A 23775-nucleotide genomic window follows, 5' to 3' on the forward strand; every position below is an offset into this window, starting at 1 on the left:
TCTATTTATTTTTATTTTTATCTAACTCCCTGCACCGTCCTGACAGTGGTTGAGGCGCCCATCACCGAGCGAGACAGTTACCATGGTTTTCATTGCACTGCCTCCTAATCAAGCACTTAACTTTTTATTTCCTTAAACGCCATCGAGGGGATATTACATAAGGGGTGGGGTCTACATGTGCTAGGACAGGCAATTAGCGGCACGTATTCACAATGCATAGGGCACATTCACAGCACATTTGGCCGTCACAGTACCTCCTGTACGTTGCGTTTTCAAGCTGTACAGCATTGGATGAGTTCTTCCTGACTCATGCATACCTCCTCCCTTCTCATCAAAAACCGGAAAACTACAAAGTTCACATTGTCACGGGCAACCAGAACAGTTACGTGGGATGGAGGGGACAGAAAGGTAGGCGTTTCAACACGGAAATAAGGCAGAACAAGAAGGACAACACAAGTACGCCGGCCTTTCAGTAACGTGAATCCCTGCTAACTTGCTCCAGGCTGCAAAGCTTAAGCAGCCCCAATTACCGGCTGTTACAAATAGGAGAATGTTAGAAGGAGATTCTTTTTGTTGAAAGTAATGAACCATGCGTAAATAAACTTACAAATTTTATCACAACAATGGCTAATTTATTTTGTGTGCCTCCCTCAATGCACAGTTAGTTTGGCTTCCACGCCGGAATCGTTTGCCGGAATTTTTTCACTTATTTTCAAATCGTGAAATCAACTCGTAGCTCTATATAAACATTCCTGTTCTCTCCTTACGAAAAAAAAAAATGAATAGACCTGAGCTTTTTTACAAGACTCATTACACTAAACTCGACCCCGAGATACCCTGCTTCTTCGTATCATCAGGCATCAGCTGCCGGTCCCAAGCTGCTACTAACACCTTCGGACTCGACACACCATCCGTGTCGCCATACTTTAGTTATACACAGCTCCTGCAACAAAAAAAAAATCAAATAAAAGTGGTCTGCAAGCGTGCGGAAGACGATAACGTCGTTATTATCTAACATGACTCATACCCAACAGGTTGGCCGAAGTGATAATCGAAAGAAAAAAAAAAAAAACTTCCAAGAGCAACATAGAGTAAGTGATGGGGAAAGGAAGAATTACACCTTAAAGAAAAAAATAACCGCAATAGAAGAATCAGTAATCAACTGAAACGTGGTACAAGCAATGAACGGCACATGAGTGTGCTTAAAAAAAAAATATATAAATATACTCGCTATAGCTTTAACCTTGGAATAAGGACGTCATTCTCCTCAGAATCTCCACTTACTGCGCTTCATCGAAAAAAAAAAAAGCCAAACAGAGAAAGTGTTAGTTATCCGATTTCTTTTTTATTTTCTGCTTACTTATCAACCATATAACGACAACCATGCTGGGCAGTACGAACTGGCCGCCCAAATCACGCGCCCTGCGCGAGCGGCATTTATTCTGCAGTTCCCGTTACTTCTCGAAGCGGCGGGAATGACATATCAAATATCGAACGCACGTGACAAACGCAACGTAAAGAGGAAAAAATCGCGCAGCGTTCACCTCCCCCTAACGGCATGTTGTGCCCGGCTACAGCGTCACCCCCCTCATCAACGCAACACTAGTCGCTATTCAAGGCTGCGCCGGCCGCACGTGCCTGTCACGCATTTCGAAGTAGTAGCAGCACCTCTCGGGCCCGTCGTCTAGGAAAAGGAAGACGGCACTACGACGCAACGCGCCTCCTTGCCATTCTCCCAACACACTCTTTCTCCCCACATACCACTTTCCAACCGCTACGAAGCGTCCGCGAGGCAGAAAAAAAAAACCGGTCCGTTTCGACCGTTGTCGGCAAGCACACGGACTTCAACAACTGCGCGAGACTAGCAGGTGTACTCCGACAATTCACACCTGGGCGTCGGCCAGTGGGCATCGCAGACCAAACCCAGCGCACACGGGACCTGGGCTCGAGTGGAACATCGTCCCGCCTCCGGTGCCTGCCAGAGCCTCCGTTACGGACCACTAAGACAGCGTGAAAGAAAACCGTACGTCGTGTTTTTTTTCCGGGACAGGCAAGTCGAACGAGGTGCGAGAGAGCGCGCGCACGTATTCACGACTATAGTTGTGACGGGTGCTGCCATTAAGTTAATGAGTTCTTGGCGAGGAACTCGCGGTACGATATTCGAGCGCAATTGCGCCGCATGGCTGTAGCGTGCAAATGAATTCAGCAAAGCTTGCTCATTAGAAGTCCAGCTATAGGCGGCTGATAGTGGCTTCCTTAACGCAGAGGTGATTTCTAGTTCGCCATATAATTATAGCCATACCGTGACGTAATTGCAGAAGTACCGCAGACCTTCGCTTATCATACTTCACTGATATTTCGCATTTCACTTCGCTAATATATTTGTCGTTCCTTGTAGCTACGTTAATGAATGGTAACTTATAGACGCGATTCAGCACTGTAGAGAAATTTGTTAATAACTTAATGACAATAGGAGCAATGCTACTGCAGCTGTATGATTATTGGAAAAACACCAGCACAAAGATAGTAGTTTTATTCTGCTTTGGCATTTGCTTATTTGTAGGCTCGGTGCCTTCGCGAGTTACTTCACAGTCGCTTTCTGTCTCCCTCCCCGTGATGCACGCTGGCGTAAGCTCTCTTTAACCGCCTACGGGCAATTCGCCGGCAATATTAGTTCACAGCGGCGTTCTCGGAACTCGGCTGTATAAAAATCTGCAGCAGGGGAGCTTGCTCTAAAGCTTTTGTCTTGGTTTAAGATAATGGGGTTCGCATGAGGACAAATGAACTCTTTCGCTCGATAGCTTCAGCATCCACTGGCTTAACGAATTAAGGTGCCAGGTTAACTGTGTTGTGTAGAGACAGATTTAATGAGTAGCGCCACAATGCTCTTGGCTCGATAGTTTTTTTACCCATTCGAAAGCTACCGTCTTTGAGAGTTTTGGAGGCATGCGTCAAAAGTAACTATAGTCGTGGCCAAATTGGTCCCTTTAAATCCTTAACAGATGGGACATATTTTTCCGTTAATTTCTGTCGCGCAGTTATAGTGTTGTAATGTCAGCGCCCAAAACATACGTAAATCTTTCATAGGATACCTAAAGATTTCTCTGCGTCATTCGGTTTTGCTTTTTCAATCGCGCATGCAGACAAGAATGCGTATGGTAAGTGCCTTTCTGGGAAGGAGCGGGCACTGCCGACTGAGGTCGTCAATGTAACCGCAAAACATGAGGCGCGTTTTATGGTCGATTATTTCCGGGAAACGCCGAAAGGAATGGCCACATGACGACGAATCGCTTAGCGATGTAAGAACAGACCATACTTAAGGCACGCCTCGCTTCTCACCGTTTTCTCAAAAGGTACGCAGAATGCAGCTCATGGTTTTCTGCCTGGTCGGGGCCTTCCTCACTGTGGCCTCGGCGCAAGACCACGTCAGGGTGATAGCCGCAAGCAACGACTTCGCTTTCCGACTACTTCCGCTGCTGTCGAGTTCCCAGCGCGACAACGTCTTCTTTTCACCATACAGCGTGACCACCGCCCTGGCCATGGTTTACGCTGGCACCGACGGCATGACACAGCGCGAACTACACGAATCCCTGAGCTACAACTTAGTAGGGATCGAACCGGACAAAGTCCTGAGCGCGCACACCGAGCACAATCGTCGCTTGCTCGTGCCGTCCAACTCAACGCTGAAGATCGCGAACGCAGCGGTCCTGGACGACAAGCTCAACGCTCTGTCGGGCTACGTGAAAGCTCTGAAGAACGGCTTCGGGGCCGAGCTTCTCAAGGCCGACTTCACCGGAAACGGGCAAGCGGCCGTGGACGCCATAAACTCGTGGGTGAACCAGAAGACGCAGCAGAAGATCAGCACCTTGTTCGACAAACCGCTCTCCAAAGACACCAGACTGGTTGTCTTGAACGCCATATACTTCAAAGGAACCTGGCGCACGAAGTTCAACCAGTCGGAAACAGCGAAGGCCCCCTTCTACACGGGCGACGGCCGCTCGACCAGCGTCGACACCATGCAGGGCACTGTCAAGGCGGGATACGCCTACGCGAGGGATATCGGAGCCACTGTGCTGGATCTGCCTTACAACGGCCTCGACTACAGCATGACGATACTGGTTCCCCGAAACGGGACTAATGTCGAAGTGCTGAAGAGGGGCCTGAATCTGGCGGCGTTTAGAAATGCTCTGTCCCGGCTCCGCGAAATCAAGATTAAAGTTCACCTCCCTAGGTAAGCAGGCACGTTTCCACTGAAGTTAAACAAGTAATCCAAGAGAACAGATACGAACATGGTGTCAAAGAAAAATTGAAGTGCGATGATGGATTTTAAGTTTATGTAGCACAAAGCGTTCTGAACATTCTAACTTTTACAACAATGCGAATTTTCCCATTTAATATTAAGGTAGCCGTTGGCTTTACGTGATGTAATCGTAATAGCCTCCCGTGTTGGGATGTTTAACGCGAGAGCGTTAAGGGCCCCGTGTAGTAAAAAATCCGGCATTGGCGTCGGCCTCGTTAGGGGCCTGCGTGATTCATTCCGAATCGCGCAGGCCCTCCGCGATGGCGCATAGGCGTTACTGAAATAATTGAAGTTCTCAATGTAAAATGCGTCAGAAAGTTCGTAAAGTACGATTTACACACAACCTACAGACATGATAGCGTCGGAATGTAATTTGAATATAGAAGTAAACATAATTGTGTTACGCGGAAACTCAAACACACGCCCGTTTTCCATCTTCCATGTGAGGTATGTCTTAGTGAAAGCGGCGCGCCCCGCTCCGTTCCTTGCAATATCATCCAGATGGCACTCGCCTCCACGCATCCGCGGTTCCCGCCATGCGGGGGAAAGAAAGAAACAAGTACCAGAAAGCTTGCCTCCCTTCCCGGCCGGCCCCACTGAGCTCCCCCTTCGGTTTGCTTCGCCCCGCCAAGGCGACATCTTCACCCTCTCCTCTCCTATCTTCTCCCCCCCCCCCTCCCCCCTCCCTATTGGCACTGAGCCGTGCTCCCTTAAGAACTGCAGAAGATAGCGCAAACCTTTCCCTTCTTCATAAAGAACCACTTCTCTCTCACGCAAAATTGCTGCGCCACTGGCCGCTCGAGGCACTTTGTGTGTATTCGCGGGCATCTTTCACGCTCGGAAAAAAGTCGCAGTTCGCCCGAAAGGCAAAGCGTCGATTGCGATAGCAAATTAGTAGACAGCTATACGAAGTAAGGATAGTAGTTTTATCGGCCGTATAAAGTTGTAAATATTCGCTTACTGACCAAATAAACAAGCACTGTGTCACGCGCGCACAGGTGAACATGAACACATCTCGCTTGATGTCCGCGGAAACTCGTCAAAACGCTGGAGTGAGGAAGCGCGCCAGCGGCAGCGAGCAAATTGACGTTCGCGCTGGCTCTCGCTTCAACGCGAACGAAATGCCGAGAGCACAGCACATACGAAGCTACCGGCACTCGGCTCATGCACTGTGTACCCATCGCAGATGGCTTTGAAGATGAGGCGCCCGCAGGCGCATACTTCGGCCATATCGCCGATCGCTTTCAAGATAGAGGCGCCCGCGCGGCAGCTCCGTGGGTAGCAGCCGCAAGAGCAGTATGCTCTGCTTCTACTATGCCAACAATTAACTGCGTACTTGTACTTTGCCCAGCTGTGGCGGTCGCCCGTACCGTCTCTTAAAAGCGATCTCCGCACGGCTCTGACCTTTGTACGCGCTGTGCATTCGCCGCTCAGTTTCCGTTGAAGCGATAGACCGCACGAACCTTCGCTCGCTGCGGTGGCTGCGCTTGTTGCCAGCGTTTTGACACTGCTTGTCTGCGGCCATCAAGTGTGATCAATTCATGTGTGCTTGTGCGCGCTGACACCATGCTTGTTAATTCGGTTAGTAAGCGAATGTGTCCAAGTTTATGCAGTCGATAAAATTACTATCCTTACTCTGTATAGCTCCCTACTAGTAAATTTGCTGTCGCAATTTATGCTTCGCCTTTCGGGCGAAACTGCGACTTTTTTTTATCGCAATTAAACACTTTTATGTAGCACGTACAGAGCAATAGAAAGCTGTATCGGGAGTTTCTCAATTTGCGCTACAATTTTCTCATTGACACTTTTCATCTAATTATATTAATTGAGAAGGTCATTAATTAATTAAAACTAATTATCTAATTAGGCTGAATGCAAAAAAAATAATCCGAGTATCACCAAGCGACGGCAAGCAACACTCCCTTGATTCTGTCCTTTTACGTAGCATGTGCATAGCTGGGGAGAAATTGACAAAAATATTTTACATAAGAGCAGCTGTTCGCTTGCCGGTGTTCACACGCTGGTAAATAAATTACAATAAGTGGCGACACGATAGCCGAAGCACCAACCAATCATACGGTCTGCGTTGCGTGACAAAAACTTTGTAAATATTACCTGCCAACAATAAGGATACTATCGTCGATTACTACCGATTACTGGTACCTTCAGCTATTATCACGATAAACACGCTGACTACAAATTCTAATTTTCAATGACGTGAACCTAGTTTGTTCTGCTGAGAATTCAGTTTTCCGCTTTATTAAGCTGCGGTTGCCCTTTAACAGGAACACATGAAGCGCATTCTTCATCGTGTATATATTATCAACTCGATGTTAAGGTTTGAGCGAGGAGTTGTGTGATTCCCAAGAGACAGGTTTGGGCGGGCATGAAATAAATTTGCAAAATTTCTCCTTGGCATTGAATAGTTACATTCAGAAAACTGTGCGTTTGCTGTGAATTAAATATACTCTTCATGAATTTCTCAATTAGGTCAATGAAGATAGAATGCATGAACTGCGATTTCTGTTTCTGCATCTCTCTCCACTCCTGTTTCTGTTTTCTCTTGAGACGCCTAGATTTTTACCAATTTTAAGTTCCTTTCATCACGTGTGCTACGGGATTTCAATATTGGTATTCAGAGTCGTGCTTAGGATGTCGGCAGTTTTCATACGTGCCATACAAACGTGAAGTTGTATACCCGAAAGAATGAGGCTGGATTAAAATAATCCACCATAAAGTTACGATGAATTCATGATGGTTTATTTGCTCGCTTGTGGCGTGGTCAAGTGTCATGGCAACTGAACTTTAGTTTAAGTTTTCACCGAAGTTTTCCATTAAGTAAGCTCCTTTCTTTTCTTGTGTGAAGTTGCTTGCTATGAAGAACGATTCATCTCAATGCGCTGGAAAATCCCCGACGAGCGTTGTACGGTGGCGGCCAGTGGAACGTCATGTGGCGTTCAAGGGCGCTTCGCGGCTCGGGTATGCGGCGTATGCATCACGTAAGGTCTACGGCTGATTTCAGAATAACCTGAGAATGTGGCGGCGTTTCGCGTAACTTCACAGACAATTTGCCGAGCGACGAACGATCGCCGAAGAGCGGTTGTTCGATTTAGGAGTGTTAATTTGTGCGCGTGTATTATTATTTTATTGTTTAATAACACTTGACTGCACTTGACTGATACACTTGACTGGAAACGGAAAGCGAGGAGCAGGCTGGCAACTCCCACCGGAAGGGGCACAACGCCTTCCTACTCTTCAGAAAGGAGGAGACACGACATAGAAATGGAACATAGGAAGTAGGACACACACACACACCTAATTGAGAAACAAACGTGAACCTAAGTCACTTCTTGAAAAGTAAGGAGAGCGTGACGATGAGCCTGCTCACGTCGAGACGCACAACCGCTGGGGTACAAACATTCGTCGAAGGTCGTACACCGCAGGCCAAGGAGATGATAGTTCCTCACTAGCGACGTGCGCTGGCAAATGAAGGCGGGACACTCCAAGGAAGGCGGAACACGGGGCGGGAACGGTTAAATTGCGACGCGCTGGTCTGGATGCTGCTTGAGTAGGTGGCGACGAATCAGCAGACGAGCGTCATCAAGCTTGTACAAAATTTCAGGGCAAGCACAGTCGTTATGAGTGCAAGGTGAAGCCAGCCAATCAGCATCTTCATTTCCGGCGATCCCTACGTGTGAAGGTATCGATTGAGTAACGAGAGACACCCCACGTGATGCAATTTTGTTGCCAAAGTCAGTAATGCTGCGCACAACTGGACAATCAATCTGACTATCTGCTATCTGACTGCTATCTGACTATCTGACAATCAATCTGACTATCTGCTAAGGGCGGCGGGGGAGTCCGTAAAGATGACAATCTACGATGCGGTTTACTCCTCTTGCACGTATTTCAGAGCAACATTAATCACTGCTAGCTCCGCAGTTGTTGACGAGGCTGGATGAGGTATATGAAATAGACGGTATACACACAGGTGATACATGCATCGGAAAGTAGAATAACAGATGATCTTACAGAAGACTGCGCAGATACGTGTACTCGGAAAGATTGTGACCATTTGTAAGCAAAGCTCATGGCTTCAAATGCATCGGAGATGAAAAATATTGTCGACGTATATCGTTTCACACAAAAGGAGATGATAACAAATTGCAGAATTATAGACTTACTAGCTTGATTTCAGCAGTGCAAAATATATTCACCATGCCATTTTGAACAAAATCACAGCAGCCACTGATTTCAACCAGCCCAGAAAACCGGCTAGATTTAGGAAGACATTTCCAGCATTTCATTACAGCCACGTCATTATCTGGTAATGGAGATGTCTGCGTAATCCCATAGCCAACTCCCATAAAGGTATTCAATGTTTACAAAAACGTATTCGATTCAGTATAAATACCAGTGGTCGTGAAGCCACTGCGTCGTAAAAGAGTAGAGGAAACATGCCGCGACTATCTTATGCAATTCCTACAGGTATTCTGCGGTAACCGTAATTCCTGAGGAGATTCGTAGAAGAAGGCAAGATGACCAGGGGGTTTCTTGAATAACAAAATGGGTGCCAAGAGAAGTGAAACGCAGCCAAAGGAGGCAAAACATCATACCTAATGCAATGAGCCTATTAAATTGGCCGGCAGAGGAAACAAGTCACCTAACGCAACACAATGGTAACCAGAGATCATTGGTAGCAAACTATGTTTTGCAAGGTACTTAAATATGCTGCCGCTTATGGCAATGACAACATAAAGTGTACGCAGGCGGAGATCGCAGTCATGAAGAGCGTATCTGTCCGCGCCTGGTGCAGGTTTAGGCTGGAGGAGAAGTACGAGCTGAAGGAGGCTTTGGAGAGGTTGGGCATCAAGAGGATGTTCCATGCTGGCGAGGCCGACCTGTCCCAAATCAACGGAGGCAGGGACCTCTTCGTGGACAAGGTGTTGCACAAGGCTGTGGTGGAAGTCAACGAGGAAGGCAGCGAAGCGGCCGCCGTCACCGCTGTCAACGTCAACACGCGCTCCAGGCACAATCCGATCGTGTTCCGCGTCGACCACCCGTTCCTGTTCTTCATCCGCAACACGCGGATCGGAGATATCCTCTTCGTTGGACTAGTGAACAAAGTCGAATGAGCGCCCGCCCATGCTGGCACTAACTGCAACAGGGTTTCACGTTTACGAACTCGCTGTCCTTTCCAAGTTGTCGACACATGTCAGTGTCCATCCTGCGCTTTTTTTATCGTTGCGCAGCGTTTCTTTATACTCTACTCAAATCTTTCTCGATGTATCTCATATGTCTCCGTACAGGACCTGTTTCAAGGCAGGATGTTCACATCCTACCTGCCTTTCCTTATAGCTTTGCTATCTCCGACATTCTAGCGTATCAATTGTGAGCATCCGAAGTATCTTCTTGGAATGATGACAATGCAAAGCGCAACAAAATAGACGAGGTTAACATTGGAAGAAAGGAACATAAAAGCACGAACGTTCCCATTAACGCTTTCGTTGTGCTGCTCTTACAGTTAAAATAATGAGCAGTAGTTATTAGACTCAGCTCTCGATACAGTAGAATACGAACAACGCACAGGAAAGCGCCGAGTGAAGGCTAATTGTGTGAGATGGAATGAGACATTTGTCGTCAAGCTGTACTCGACGTTGATATCTCCTGTTTTATCCACAATGTATTCTATGCTTGCTAAGTTTTATCATTCACATTCACTTTCATACTAGAAAGCAAATGTTCGCGACTGCTCTGCCAAGAAAGTGGAGCAGGTTTAGTCGCGTTCAGTCCATCGTTTTATTGAATTGTACTTTGCTCTAAAATGCGCATGCTTCTGTCAGGCTGTCGCATATTAGAAGCATCGTTAGACTTGAATATTGTAGTGATGAATGAGGACCAATGTGGTTCGAACGTACTAGCTAAGGTGCTATAGTTTGTAATATGTATGTTAAGCTCTGAATAGCGTGAAAAAGGAACCTAAAACAACCTGCAAAAGACTAAGAACGAATCCAAATTTTGGCGCTACTGTCCATATTATTAGAGCTCTATTCTAAAATGTCCTCTTATTTTATTTTATTCTATATGTGCTGTTATTTGGTTCACACACTTTTTTTTCTAACAAAACACACAGCATTTTTTCCTACAATCATGAAATAGGAACCTCCTCGCCGTTATGTTATGTTTAGCGCAAATGCACAAATAGACATGCTTACTTCAAATAAAACTGAGTTCTGCCAAGCTAGGAACGTTTTGTGCCAGTTAACGCAGCGTAAGTTTGAGAGCGTAACTTCGAGTTTTCGTGTTGGTCAGAATTCACGGTTTCAAGGACTTGTATCGTAGTGTGCTCGTACTGTATTACATTTATTATTTTCCAACACGACACTTGTGCCCTTTTCTATGCCGGAGAGCCATATCTATCCAACTTTAGAAAGGATGCCTTTTGTTATGATTACTTTGTGATGACTACTGCTCTAGAATGACGTAGCGGAAACGTGCAGAAATTTTCTTGTTTTTTGTTCCCCCTTTTGCTCCTTTTCAAGTTTCTCTCCATTTGCCATACTGTAAGCCTGTGGTATAAAAGTTCCTAACGCCGCCTTCCAACCACAAAGGACGCTGGCTTCCCATATATGTATGTTGTCTATGCACAACTGTGCCAACAGGGTGTATAACATATTTTTGTCGTGTCACTAAAATTAATGCGTACATTTTTATTGTTATGATAAGGTTTAGCAAACTGCACGAGGCCTGGTGCAGACTGCTCATGCTAGTCTCTACTTATTTCCTATTTTTTATGCTATATATTCAAATGGAAAAGAGAACGAGCAGTAAGACTTTCACTACTGTGAAGCCCGTTTCACAAGTTGCGAATTTGACTTCGTTTTCGCACTTGCGAATTCGCAGTTGCGGCAAATGGGCCGTCCGACTCTTCGTGTGTGCGATTTTTCGATGTTCAGAGTGCTGAACTTCTCTGCGAAAACGCACATGCGGCAATTACGGAGAACAAATCAGAACGTTGATCGTAGACACGTCAGTGTGGCCTGCCTGCTTAATTTTTGGTTTGATAAAGTAACGCACTCGAACACAAACAATTGTCACGAAAAGAGTTTCTAAGTTGTTTTACTTTGTTTTCACCGAAGCGAACTGACGCCAAGAATAATTGAGTCCTCCGCTAGGTGCTCGCAAATGCGAAAATCACAGATGCCGCGCTCGGTGCATGCAGCAATGCGAAGTTTGCATTTGCGGAAATTGTAGCTGCGAAAAACGCAGTGCAATATCGCACCATGTGAACCGGGCTTGAGTCAGTCGGGCCAGTGAAGCGAAGTTTTATTTCTTTAGTTCTACAGCATGAACAGGGTTAACGACAGTGGCATCGACAAAGCCTGCCACGAAGAGTGAAATCCATGCACCCAATGCATATGCATATACAGTCCACGCATATGCATAGTGTTAGCTAGGTTTTTTTTTATTATCGCAGGATGACCTCGATTTTGGTTTTCGTGTAAACAAAAGCAAGCATATAATAATGACAATATTGAAGGTATGTTGCTTCATGGTTGCTGTACTTCCCTTCATACTGACCTTTATGTAACTCCGGTCATTGCAACACGGAAACGTAACTCATTGCTTGAAAGACTGGTTTCTCTAGAAAAAATAAATAAATCATGGATGTAATAGCTCTCATGTATATGACTTCATTGCGTTAGCCCTTCTGCATACCCTTCAAATGTGATCGAAATATTATTCGGACGTGCTTTGCTTCAAGTACGAGCAATAAAGAGATGACAAATGCACTGAAGCCTTGGGTCGCCTTTCATTGTTCTGCTTGCGAACGAAATCTCAACGGCTAGAATGTACAGCGACAGCGACGAATAAAATTTTGATTCCCTGCGGATGTTACCAGGTGGGTTCTCTGGGGTTACGTTGACATTAGGAGGGAGTATATGTTTCCAGAGCACCAGTTGCAAGGTTGACAATGACGTGGTGATTAGCGACTATCATGAAATGAACCTGCCGCGATAGCTTAGTGACTATGGCGCCCTGTTGCTTTACACGAGACTGAGGACGTGGGTTCGATTCCCGGCAGCGATGCATTCCCGGCCACATTTTGATGGTGGTTCAATGCAATCCCGCTCGTATACCGGGTGCTTTTGCTTGCGCGTTAAATAACCCTTGGTGCTTAATATCCTCCTCCATTACGGCGCCCTTCATAACCCGCTGTCCTGTTTCGGGACGTTATATGCCTACCCCACAATTTGATATTGACTTATCACATAATTACTCAACAAACTACATAACCTTTCTTTTCACACAAAAATTGAAATGCATAGTCGACTAATTAACAAAAAATCACTAATTAAGTTTTAACTAATTCCCTCATGGCCCATATTGCAATTTACAAATTCTAGCCGTGGACGAAGCCATTCTTGATGTCCTCGGTAATTTGGGCATCGGCGGCCGTCTCTACATGTGGATTGAAAGTTACCTAGATGGTCGCACAGTCTTCATGTCCACAACTGATGGCGAAACGAGAAGACACGTTGTGGTCCGTGGAGTGCCTCAAGGAGGAGTCCTCAGCCCGACTCTTTTCAATATTGCCCTTATTGGCCTTGCGGAAATAATTCCTGACACAGTACGCATCAGTACCTACGCAGATGACATATGCATATGGGCGTCCGCAGTCACACGACCGCAAATTCGTGCAAGATTGCAGCGAGCTGTTTCTTTAACGTCTCAGTACCTGCAGTGCCAAGGACAGCAACTGGCTCCAAAAAAGTGCGCTGCGATAGCGTTCACACGGAAGCTTATGTGTTGGTATCCAATTATGATCAATGGCAATACCATCCCATATGTGGCCCACCACAGATACCTCGGCGTTGTCATTGACCGCGGTGTTTCATGGTCAAAGCATGTGGCAATGTTAAAGAAAAAATTAAGTGGGCTTGCTCAAGTTTTTCGCTTTTTGGCCGGTATGAAGTGGGGCCCATCTGAGCATTCGCTACTCCGGCTGTACCAGGCTCTCTACGTCGGCTACATTCGGTATAGCCTGCCAGTTTTATCAGGTATGAGCCGGTCATGTTTGCGTACGCTGGAAAGTGCCCAGGCACAGATGCTGAAAACATGTCTCGGTGTTCCACGTTGCACCTCAACCTACGGAACAATTGAGGAGGCTCGCGTCACCCCTTTACCTATCTATCTACGATGCGAACCTCTTCGAGTATTCCTGCGACTACTGTGCCGTCATGGATGCCACCCCTTATCGACACTTCCCGACATTCGGCCGGACGCCACATTTTCAAGAGCCATTAAATGCCGAGAATCTGCCATACCATCATACTTTGCCCCTGCTGACCTTCCACGTATGCCCCCATGGGTAATGTCCAAAATACGGGTGCGTCTATCTATTCCCGGAATTTCTAAAAAATCGCGAATACCTACCGTCGGCCTCAGACATTTAACACTTGAATATATGTCGAAAGAATATGACTCCTCGGTGAATGTGTATACAGACGGATCGGTCTCGTCGTATGCGTCTGGTGCGGCTTTCGTCGTGCCTGCTCATCAAGTCATTCGACGGTTTTGTCTGTGTAACAAGACGACTACAACATCTGCGGAACTGGTGGCAATCAGAGAGGCCGTTCGATATATTTTGCAACAGCCTCCTCAAGTATGGACAGTCTTCAGTGACGCAAAGTCGGCTCTGCAGCTACTTAGACTGGTGTTGAAAGAAAGCGCTTACAGAGTGTTGGCTCTTCAAACTGCCGAGCTATACACTTTAGCGCAAGAAAATGGTCACCACATCACATTTCAGTGGATTCCTAGTCACTGTGGTATACACGGCAACGAATTGGCTGATGCCGAAGCGAAGAAAGCACTGGAAGAACCAGAGTCAATGCTTGCGATTCCTTTTTCAAGAGCGGACGCCAACTGCCTTCTCTCCAGTGTCATCCGAAAATCGACTGAAAAGCACTGGGACAATCCGGATAATCGACACAGACGACAGCAGAGATTGGACCCTACCATGAAATTTAGGCTACCACCGAAAATTCAACGCAGCTGTGCCAGTCTTCTGCACAGACTAAGGCTGGGGGTAGCGTTTACGCGCGGATACGTACACCTCATGCGACGCACCGAGTCTCCAGACTGTGAATTGTGCAATGTCAAAGAGACTATAGGTCATGTGCTTTGTGACTGCCCTAGGTACGTGCAAGAGCGTCAAAGGTTGAATAATGACCTTACGCGTCTCGACAGCCCACCGTTGTCGGAGGAGGTTAGTTTAGGCCCTTGGCGAGACACTCAATCAAGTTTCAAGGCCATGCAGGCGCTACTGAACTTTTTAAAAAGTACGGGCCTGGACTGTAGGCTTTGAGCATGCCAAAGTGCTTGCCATATGTTTCACATCCTCCTTCTCTCATCATCGTCACCCATCATGCGCCTCTTTCTTCCCTCTTTCTTTCCCTCTTCCCCTTCCCCCAATGCAGAGTAGCTGGCTAGAGGAATTTACCTCAGGCCGACCTCTCTGCATTTCGCATCATTAAACTTATCTCTCTCTCTCTAGCCGTGGAGTTCGTAAGACGATGGAGCCACTTGAAGCGAATTCTCAGGATGACTCCAGTTTCGAGATATTAATTCCGGAACTTTGCGGAGAAATGGATTGGCGTTCCAGTTGCTTTCTTAAGGAAAGGCCGTTTTATGCACTGAAGCACCAGTGTAACTGAAACGCCAATGCATTTCTCCTCAAAGTTCGGGAATTAATATCTCGAAACTGGTGTCATCCTAAGAATTGGTTCCGAGTGGATCCGCCTTGCGAGCTCCATAACTACAATTTGTAGATTGCAATATGGGCCATCAGGTAATTAGTTAAAAATTTAATTAGCAAATTTCTGTTAATTGGTCGATTATGCATGTAAATTTTTTTCTGCAAGTAATGTACGCCTCTTCGAGTAGACCAGCTCTTGAACTAGAATTGTGCTATCTGCCACAGGCAACCTTTAAAAATTTTTCAATGTGTTCGCTGAAACACCCAGTATACTATATATGACACGAAAAAAAAAAAAAAAACACTAGTTGAGGATATGTGGTGTGAGAAACATAAGAGTCAGAAAATGAAACACCGATGCAAGGGCTAAAATGGCGTGAGTGCCATCTGATAGCGGGGCAAGTGAAGCGGATAGAATGCAAAAATAACGATGGCAAAAGGGGATACCGCTACAGTTCTGTCTGTACGCCAACTCCGCATCCGTTTCAGCTGTTATTCTTTATGTTAAAGAACGCAAATGATTAACACTTAAGTTTAGGCATTTAAACATGCTTCAAGGCGGGTATTGTTAGTTGGCTACCACGAATCAGGTGTCTGCGTGATTTCGTAAACAAAACTAGAGCTCGCAGTCAGCGCAGTGGGAGGAGCACTTCCTGGGATTTGTCTTTGTCTACAGGAAAAGGAAGACGACGCTGCTGCGTATAGCGCAACGCATCTCCTTGCCATTCCCCCGAACCCCCTCTTTCCCTCACATTCCACTTTCATACTGCTACGAAGCCTCTGAAAGACAGAAAAAGAAAAACCGGTCCGCTTCTACGAATGCCCGCAAACACACGCACTTGAACAAGAGCGCGAGGCTACCGGCTGTACTCAAGCAGTTCCCGCCTAGGCGTCGGCCGCTGAGCTTCGCAAGCGTCCAACACGGCGCACGCGGCACATTGCGCCATCCCCGGTAACTGCTGGCGCGTCCGCACCGACCACCAAGACAGCGTGAACGAAAACCGCACGTCTCTTCTTCCGGTGTCGACAAGTCCAACCAGGCGCGATCGAGTGTGTGTACGTACGTATTCACGTCTAGTTGCACCGGGCGCTGCCATTAACATAATTAGTTTTCTGGCGAGGAACTCGCGATACTAAAACATCCGAGCGAGAACGCCTCCGTGGCTGTATAGCGGGCAAATGAATTCAGCAAAGCTCGCTCATTTGAAGCCCATCTAATGGAGGCCGATAGTGGCACCCGCAGCACAGCGGTGATTTTTAGTTCGCGATGTAATTACGGCCCTACCGTGACGTAATTGTGGCCGTACTGCTGGCCATCGCTTACCGTATCTTACTCGCGGCATTTTGTTTAGTTACTATAGCATCGGTCGTTACTTGTAACTATCTTCATGAACGGATACTTATAACTTATTTATCAATGTAAGGAAATGCGTTGAGATAGAAATGACCGAAGGAACAACGCTACTGCAGTTGTATGATTAGTGGGACATATATATATATATATATATATATATATATATATATATATATATATATATATATATATATATAGGGTTTACTTCTATGCCCCATTTGCGTATTTGTAGGCTGAGTGCCTTCGCGAGTTACTTGCTAGTCAGTCGCATTACGGCATTCTTCCTGTGTCTCATGATGGCGTAAGTATTCTATACGCCTACAGGCGATTCGCGGTTAATGTTTATTTCATAGCGACGTTCGCGGAACTCGGATGCATAATGAGTTGTCGCAAGAGAGCTTGTTGCATGTTTCTTGTTTTAGACTACGTAAAAAAGATGTGAATTTTGTGGGGAGGTGCGCATGAGAACAAATAAGCTTTCTCTAGGAAGCAACACCGTCCACTGTATTAATGAATTAAAGCGCTTCAGTAAGCTGTATTGTATAGCGACAGAGTTGATGAGTTGCACGATAATGCTCTCGAATTGAGAATTATTTAAACGTCTGAAAACTACTGTTCTTTGAAAGTTGTGAAGTCATGCGTCAGGCGTATCTCGTGGGTTATAACTAGTCGTGCCACATTGGTCACCTTAAGATGCGCAATAGATTTAAAGTATTATTAGCAGTACCTTTCTGTGTCGAATCTTGTATTGTAATGTTGGTGCCCTATACATAGGTAGAGCTTTCTTAAGAGGGCCTATACCTTTTCTTGAAGCATTAGATTTCACCTCATCTCTCTCGTATGCAAAGAGGAGTTCCTATTGTAGCTCTTTTTCACGAAGGGAGGACATTGCAGCTCGTCAACGTCTCTGCAATGCATCCGCAAAAAAAAAAAAAGAAAAGAAAAGAAAAACGGCCCGTCTCACTCTCACTTTTTCGCGGGGAACGCCGTAAGGAATGGTAATGGGATGCTTTACGAGGAATCGCATAGCGATGCAAGAGCCTGCTGTACTTCAGATCCACCACAGTTCTCTCCGTTTTCTCAAAAGGTACGCAGAATGCAGCTCACGGTCTTCTGCGTGGTCGGGTCCATCCTTGCTGTGGCCTCGGCACAAGACGACGTCAGGGTGATAGCCGCAAGCAACGACTTTGCTTTCCGGCTACTTCCACTGCTGTCGGGTTCCCAGCGCGACAACGTCTTCTATTCACCATACAGCGTGACCACCGCCCTGGCCATGGTTTACGCTGGCGCCGACGGCACGACGCTGCGCGAGCTACACGAATCTCTGAGCTACAACTTAGTGAGGCTCGCACAAGACAAAGTCCTGAGCGCGCACGCCGAGCACAATCGTCTCCTGCTCGCGCCGTCCAACTCAACGCTGAAGATCGCCAACGCAGCGGTCGTGGGCAACAAGCTCAACCCTCTGCCGGGCTACGTGAAAGCCTTGAAGGACGGCTTCGGGGCCGAGCTTCTCAAGGTTGACTTCATTGGAGCGGGCCAGGCAGCCGTGAACGTCATCAACTCGTGGGTGAATCAGAAGACGCAGCACAAGATCAGCACGTTGTTCGAGAAACCGCTGTCCAAAGACACCAGACTGGTGCTTTTGAACGCCATATACTTCAAAGGAACCTGGCGCACTAAGTTCGACAAGTCAAAAACGGAGAAGGCCGCCTTCTACACGGGCGACGGCCGGTCGACGAGCGTCGACACCATGCAGGGCACTGTCAAGGCTGGATTCGCCTACGCCAGGGATATCGGAGCCACTGTGCTGGATCTGCCTTACAACGGCCTCGACTACAGCATGACGATACTGCTTCCACGAAACAAAACGGGTGTTGAAGTGCTGAGGAAGAACCTGAATCTGTTGACATTCAGAGACGCTCTGTCCCGGCTCCGTGAAGCTACGGTTGCAGTTTATCTTCCGAGGTAAGCTAGTATTTTGGAACTGAAATAAGCAAGCAACGTAACTGTTACGAACACAGTGTCAAAGAAAACTGCAGTACTGTGCTGGATATGAATAGCAGTAGATCATGTGCAGACTCTCGATTCGGTAACTTTTGCAAAGTTGCACATTTCCCCATTTTATAGCTAACCGGCGCTACTTTGACTTAAATAATGGTAAAAGCAGCGCGATTCGGAATGTTTCGAGGACCATTCTTTGTGAGTCCAGTTGACATCACTCCGAGCAAAATTTACCGCTGACGAAGAAAGGTGTCAGGTTACAGCACGTATAACATGGCTTATGTGAGCGAGATAACATGGATACTAACTTCATGCCACCACCGATTACTAAACACATTATAGTTGCAGGCCATTATAACCAAAACGTGCATGCTTTAGTATACGAATGCTTGGTTTCAATGCCATGACCTAAGTTTTGTAAATTTAGAATTCAGTTTTGTGGTTCAATAAGTTACAGGTGCCCTTTGATAGGAAATAATGAAGAGCCTTCACTTTGCTTAGTCAAAACACGATAGATCGCTTTGAGTGCACCAAAAGCGAAAAGGAAGTGAAACTGTTAATCCACACGAGAAGGGTGCATGATCACGGAATGTATTGGCAAAATTTCTTCATTGCGCCAATTTTTTACACTTGAGAAAGTGTGGATTCGTTCAGAGTAAGGTAGTGGATTCGCTCAGAGCAAACCTTTGTATTACGTGAATGGAATTGCAACGCATGAACTGTAATCTGAGCTTCTAACTCCCATCACCTGCTGAGCTTTTTTTTTTTCTTGAGACGTCTATTTTTCCCGACTTCATGTCTTTTTTCCTACGTGTTCTATGACGTGCCACCCTAATGTCCCTTTATCCACCTCACAAAATAAGCCTAGAGACACAATTGGAGAATAGTATTTTCCCTATCTCTCTCTCTTTCTATTCTACAACCTTTTAACCTTCGTACAGAAAGTCGTTTTAAGGTTGTCGCCAGTTTTGACACGCCATACAAATGTGAAGCTTTATACGGGAAAGAATAAAGCTGGATTAAGGTGATCCACCAAAATGTTACGGCATAGATACATGAAGGATAGAATAAACTTTACTGCAATGACGAGGCTCGTGTTGCCCGATGAGTGCGGCCCCCTTGTTTCAGGAAATGGTTATTTGCCGATAGCCCGAACCCTTTCACCAGTCGAAGCTTGTCCCCAGGGATTGATTTCACTTTATTTGTTAATCCACGTAGTAGCTAACAGACAATGCCTCAGCACTCTAGAATAGAGTCCTCAGTCTGCATTTTTCTGTTCTCCATGTCATGTTTCCTCCTATGAACGACTCATTCAGCTCGATGCGTTTAAAAATCACGATGATCGCTTAATGCAGTCGGCGAATGCAATGTCGCAGCGCATTCAAGTACACTTGGTCGCTCGGGCACTCAAGCTGTTAGATGGGCAACTATTAGGTGTGAGCGTCAGTGGGGAATATCTGAGCAACCTGCGATCTCCAGATGAAATTGTTCTGTTGAGTAACAATGAATCTAACAAAGGGCTTAAGATTTAAACCGTCAAAGGCAAAGTGTAGATTCGGAGACTAATATGCCTAAAACAAATAATATTTCTAATAGCATGGCTATGGCAAATCAATTCTTAGGAAGCTCGCAAGGTGGAAGAAGTTCATTCAGTGGCCCTGTGCTTCGACTTCTCAATTATTCCCGCCTCACTCTGCGATCTGCTAAACTCCTGGCTATCTAAGTTGGTAGAGCGACTGCCCTAGAAAGGCTTTGGCACAGGGTTCGATCCCAGAACCAACATGAATTTTTTTCTCAACTGCGAAGCTTTCCTTCTGCGAAACGCTCATGGCATTTCTTTGTAGCTTCGTGTCACAGTCGGATGGATGACAACTGTCTCTTTCATATTGCCTGGCTAAGGGACAGTTCGTGATTATAGTACTCAGGCTTATGAAAGTATGAAAAGTACTTAATCGCCGGCCAAGTGCTTGTTACTAAGAGGGGACCCGGATGGTGCGAACGAAATGACCAAACCAAACTGAAAACGGTTTGGAGCGCATATGCCAGCCATTCTGAAGTCATAAATTGTGATATTACTGATATACTTAAACCAGAGTGTATAATCAGTGAATTTTTTCTGTATACCTATATGCCTTTGGGAACTAGAATTGGCGAATAACAGGGAAAATTTAGAAAAGGCTCAGGAATGCGCAGCGAATGATGGTATGGAAAATAACAGGTATTATGTTTGAAGATATGTTGAAAAGATATGAAGGTGACATTTATAGATTTAAAAGCAAACGCAGGAAGCTATCATAGTTTAGATTAGGAAAGAGTAGTTGAGCTGGTTGGCCAGAGTACTGTATAGCTGTCCAGCGAGCCTACTAGAGTAAGAGAATGCGTGCTGGAGGAAGTAAAACGCAGTTGATGACAGATGGGTTGATGAGATTGGAAAACTTGAAGGCTAGAATGATTTCGGCTCGGAAAGTGACAGCAGTAACTGAATATTATTGACAGCGGCGCAGTGCTCTTAAACAAGCTCCTCCTGCTGCTGCCGAAGACGATGAAAATAACGTGAAACGTACGCGCACGGAAATGTCAACCTTGAAGAGCTTTTCTTTCGTTCTTTTTTTGTGTACGCGCATGGTGCAGATTCAAGCTGGAGGAGGAATACAAATTGAAGAAGGTGCTGCCCCGTTTGGGCATCAAGAGGATGTTCAATACTGGCGAGGCTGACCTGTCCCGAATCAACGGAGGCAGGGACCTCTTCGTGGACGAGGTGGTCCACAAGGCTGTGGTTGAGGTGAACGAGGAAGGCAGCGAGGCTGCCGCCACCACCGCTGTCGTGATCAACACGCGCACCACGTCTGGTCCTGAAGTGTTCCGCGCCGACCACCCGTTCCTGTTCTTCATCCGCAACAGACGGATAGGAGATATCCTCTTCGTTGGACTAGTGAACAAAGTCTAATGAGAACCCGCCATGCTGCCGCACTGCAACAGGGCTTCACATTTACGAATTGGCTTTTGTTTCAAGTTGTAGACCCAATCTTGTGTCCATCCTCTCTTTTTCATTGTTGTTCAGCGTATCTTGATACTATATTTAGCTCTTACTCTATTTCATTAGCGTCCAGGCAGGGTAATTCGTTGGAATGTTGGTCCGATCATGCCTAGCTTGTCTTTCATAAGAGTGGCGATCTCATTCCGACTTACGTCAGCACATTACTTGTGCTATGGGCATGATGTAATGAGCCTAAGAAGATACATAAATGTGGGATTGGTCAAACCAAATGCGTACGAGTAAAAATATAGTACCAAAACAGACAGCGATGCTTAGTAAACGTATAAATTGAACCTTCTGTGTTAACCACAATTTGCGGTTTCAAGGTCTTGCGTTTGTATTGTGCTGCGTTCGTACTAGAACTTCCCTCTCTCCCCGCAAGACAAATCCACTCCTTCCTCTGCCCCCTTCTAGATATAGAACCGTACCCACCCAAGTTTATAAAGGATGTCTTTTGTTATGTGTTTTTTTTCCGACGGATATCGCTCTAAAGGACGTAACGGAAACGCGTTGGATTTTTTCTTCTTCTTTGGGAACTTATCTGAGCTTGCCAGAGTGGAAACCGCCTATAGAAGTTCCTGACTGCCTTCCCACCGCAGCGGACGTTGGCTCCCAGTAGGTGTCGTCTATGAAAAGTATATAAACAGAGCGCGTGTACATTTTGCCTTGGGACTAATAGTATGTACTTCTTTAATGTTGTATAAGGTGAAGCATGATCATAAAGCATGGAACACACTATTCATGGCAGTGTCTACTCAATTACTAATCTTTACATTAAATGTTCAGATAGAATATGATAAAAAGACCTAGCGGAAAGATTTTGATTTTCGTTAATCTGTGTTCAACGAGCCAGGGAACCAACGTTTTACTTCGTTAGTTCACTAGGATGAACTCGGTAGACAACATCGCCAAGCCATCGGCCAAGCCTGTCATGAAGAGTGCATTTTGTTGAAATATTCCATGCATACACATATAATTACAGCTGCTTTGATGAGTATCACAGGATGAGCTCTATTCTGGCTTTCGCATAAGAAAATACAAAAGTGTAAAAATGAAAAAATAAACGTTTTTCTGCCGCCTCATGATTGCCTAAACTTCCATTTATACTGAGCTTTACGCAATGTCGGTCATTGCAGCACTATACTTAGGTAACTGCTTGAAGAACGGGTTCCGCTATAGGAATGGAAAAGAAGAAGAAAGCGTTCATGAATCTAATAACCTTCATTACATTTGCCTATCAACATTCGCTTTAAATGTGATCGAAATGCTATTAGAAGGCGCTTCTTTTGCTCCAAGTACGAGCAATCAAAAGATGAGAAATTCGTTACAATGTTCAGTCATGTTCACTGTTCTGACTGAGAACAAAATGCCAAATATGTATAGTGACAGCGAGACTAACATTTGGGTGATGCATGCTGATGTCACTGTCTGAGTCCTGTGGAGTTGCATTGGAACTAGTAGGGGCTAGAATTTACCAGAACGCGTTTTATGAGGTCATTAGAAATATAAGAAACAACCTAATCCTACAAATGACCAAACTAAATATTAATTCTAAAGTTCTTGACAAGAGGCACAATATGCATATGCTAATGATCATGACTGCCACTATGTTATTGTCCCGTCAGGTGGGCCACAAGGATCTGTTTTGGCTCCTTCGCTATATCACATTTATATTAATAATTCACCACATCCATAAAGCTTTTAGGGGCGAAGCTCCTTATAGCGGCACCCGTTGGTCCCCGTCGTCGTCGTCGTAGTAGTAGTGTGTAACCAGTCTGAGAAAAATGAGAAAAAAAATTCCGAAGTTGTGTCCGTAGCGCGGAATCGAACCAGGGACCCCTCGCTTCCGAGCGCGCGGCGTTAGCCCACTACGCCGCGAATCGGATATGGACACACGCACCACGATGACAATAAATACCCAACATTAACGAAAGGCCGCGTTTCTAGCGCATTTCTAACGCGTTTGTGCTAGCGCATTACGGCCCGTGTAAGAAGCTGGTGTAAGACGCTGTGGCCTCTCCGCCTTACCTTCAACGCGTTTCGAACGCGCTGCCCAAAGCGGTGGCAAGTCAAGTTCAAGTCGAGGAGCGTTTATGAATACGGGGGGTATACTCTCTCGGCAGTCATGTGATGGCGTCGGCAAACGCGGTGCACGTTCCGGCATGTGTAAATGGCTGCGTAAGACGCTGTGGCCGCTCCCCCTTACTAGAGAGTACTGCACGTTTCTAACGCGTTTGTGCTAGCGTCCCCTTAAGCGGGAGATCCGATGATTCCCTCCGGAGCTTCGCCCACTCATCATCATTCACCCCGTGGATATGATGTGA

The 23775-nt window shown here is 46.0% G+C and overlaps 1 protein-coding gene across 6 annotated transcripts; it reads left to right on the top strand.

The window, feature by feature from the left end:
- Positions 1 to 1782: 1782 nt before the first annotated feature.
- Positions 1783 to 23148, top strand: LOC119450018 (intracellular coagulation inhibitor 1). 6 transcript variants are annotated; one of them, XM_049665584.1, is made up of 4 exons: positions 1784 to 2023; positions 3354 to 4231; positions 9117 to 9201; positions 21131 to 23148. In XM_049665584.1, exons 2-4 carry the CDS (start codon positions 3363 to 3365, stop codon positions 21359 to 21361), a joined length of 1185 nt encoding a protein of 394 aa, XP_049521541.1. In that variant the 5' UTR covers positions 1784 to 2023; positions 3354 to 3362; the 3' UTR covers positions 21362 to 23148. The 6 variants fall into 6 exon arrangements, with proteins under 6 accessions (XP_037569282.1, XP_049521541.1, XP_037569285.1 ...); XM_037713354.2 differs by lacking the exon at positions 21131 to 23148 and having other exon boundaries at positions 1783 to 2023; positions 9117 to 12096; XM_037713357.2 differs by lacking the exons at positions 3354 to 4231; positions 9117 to 9201 and adding an exon at positions 17501 to 18378 and having other exon boundaries at positions 1794 to 2023; positions 21046 to 23148.
- Positions 23149 to 23775: the final 627 nt, after the last annotated feature.

Source organism: Dermacentor silvarum, chromosome 4 (genome assembly GCF_013339745.2).
Source record: "Dermacentor silvarum isolate Dsil-2018 chromosome 4, BIME_Dsil_1.4, whole genome shotgun sequence".
Classification (NCBI taxonomy): domain Eukaryota; kingdom Metazoa; phylum Arthropoda; class Arachnida; order Ixodida; family Ixodidae; genus Dermacentor; species Dermacentor silvarum.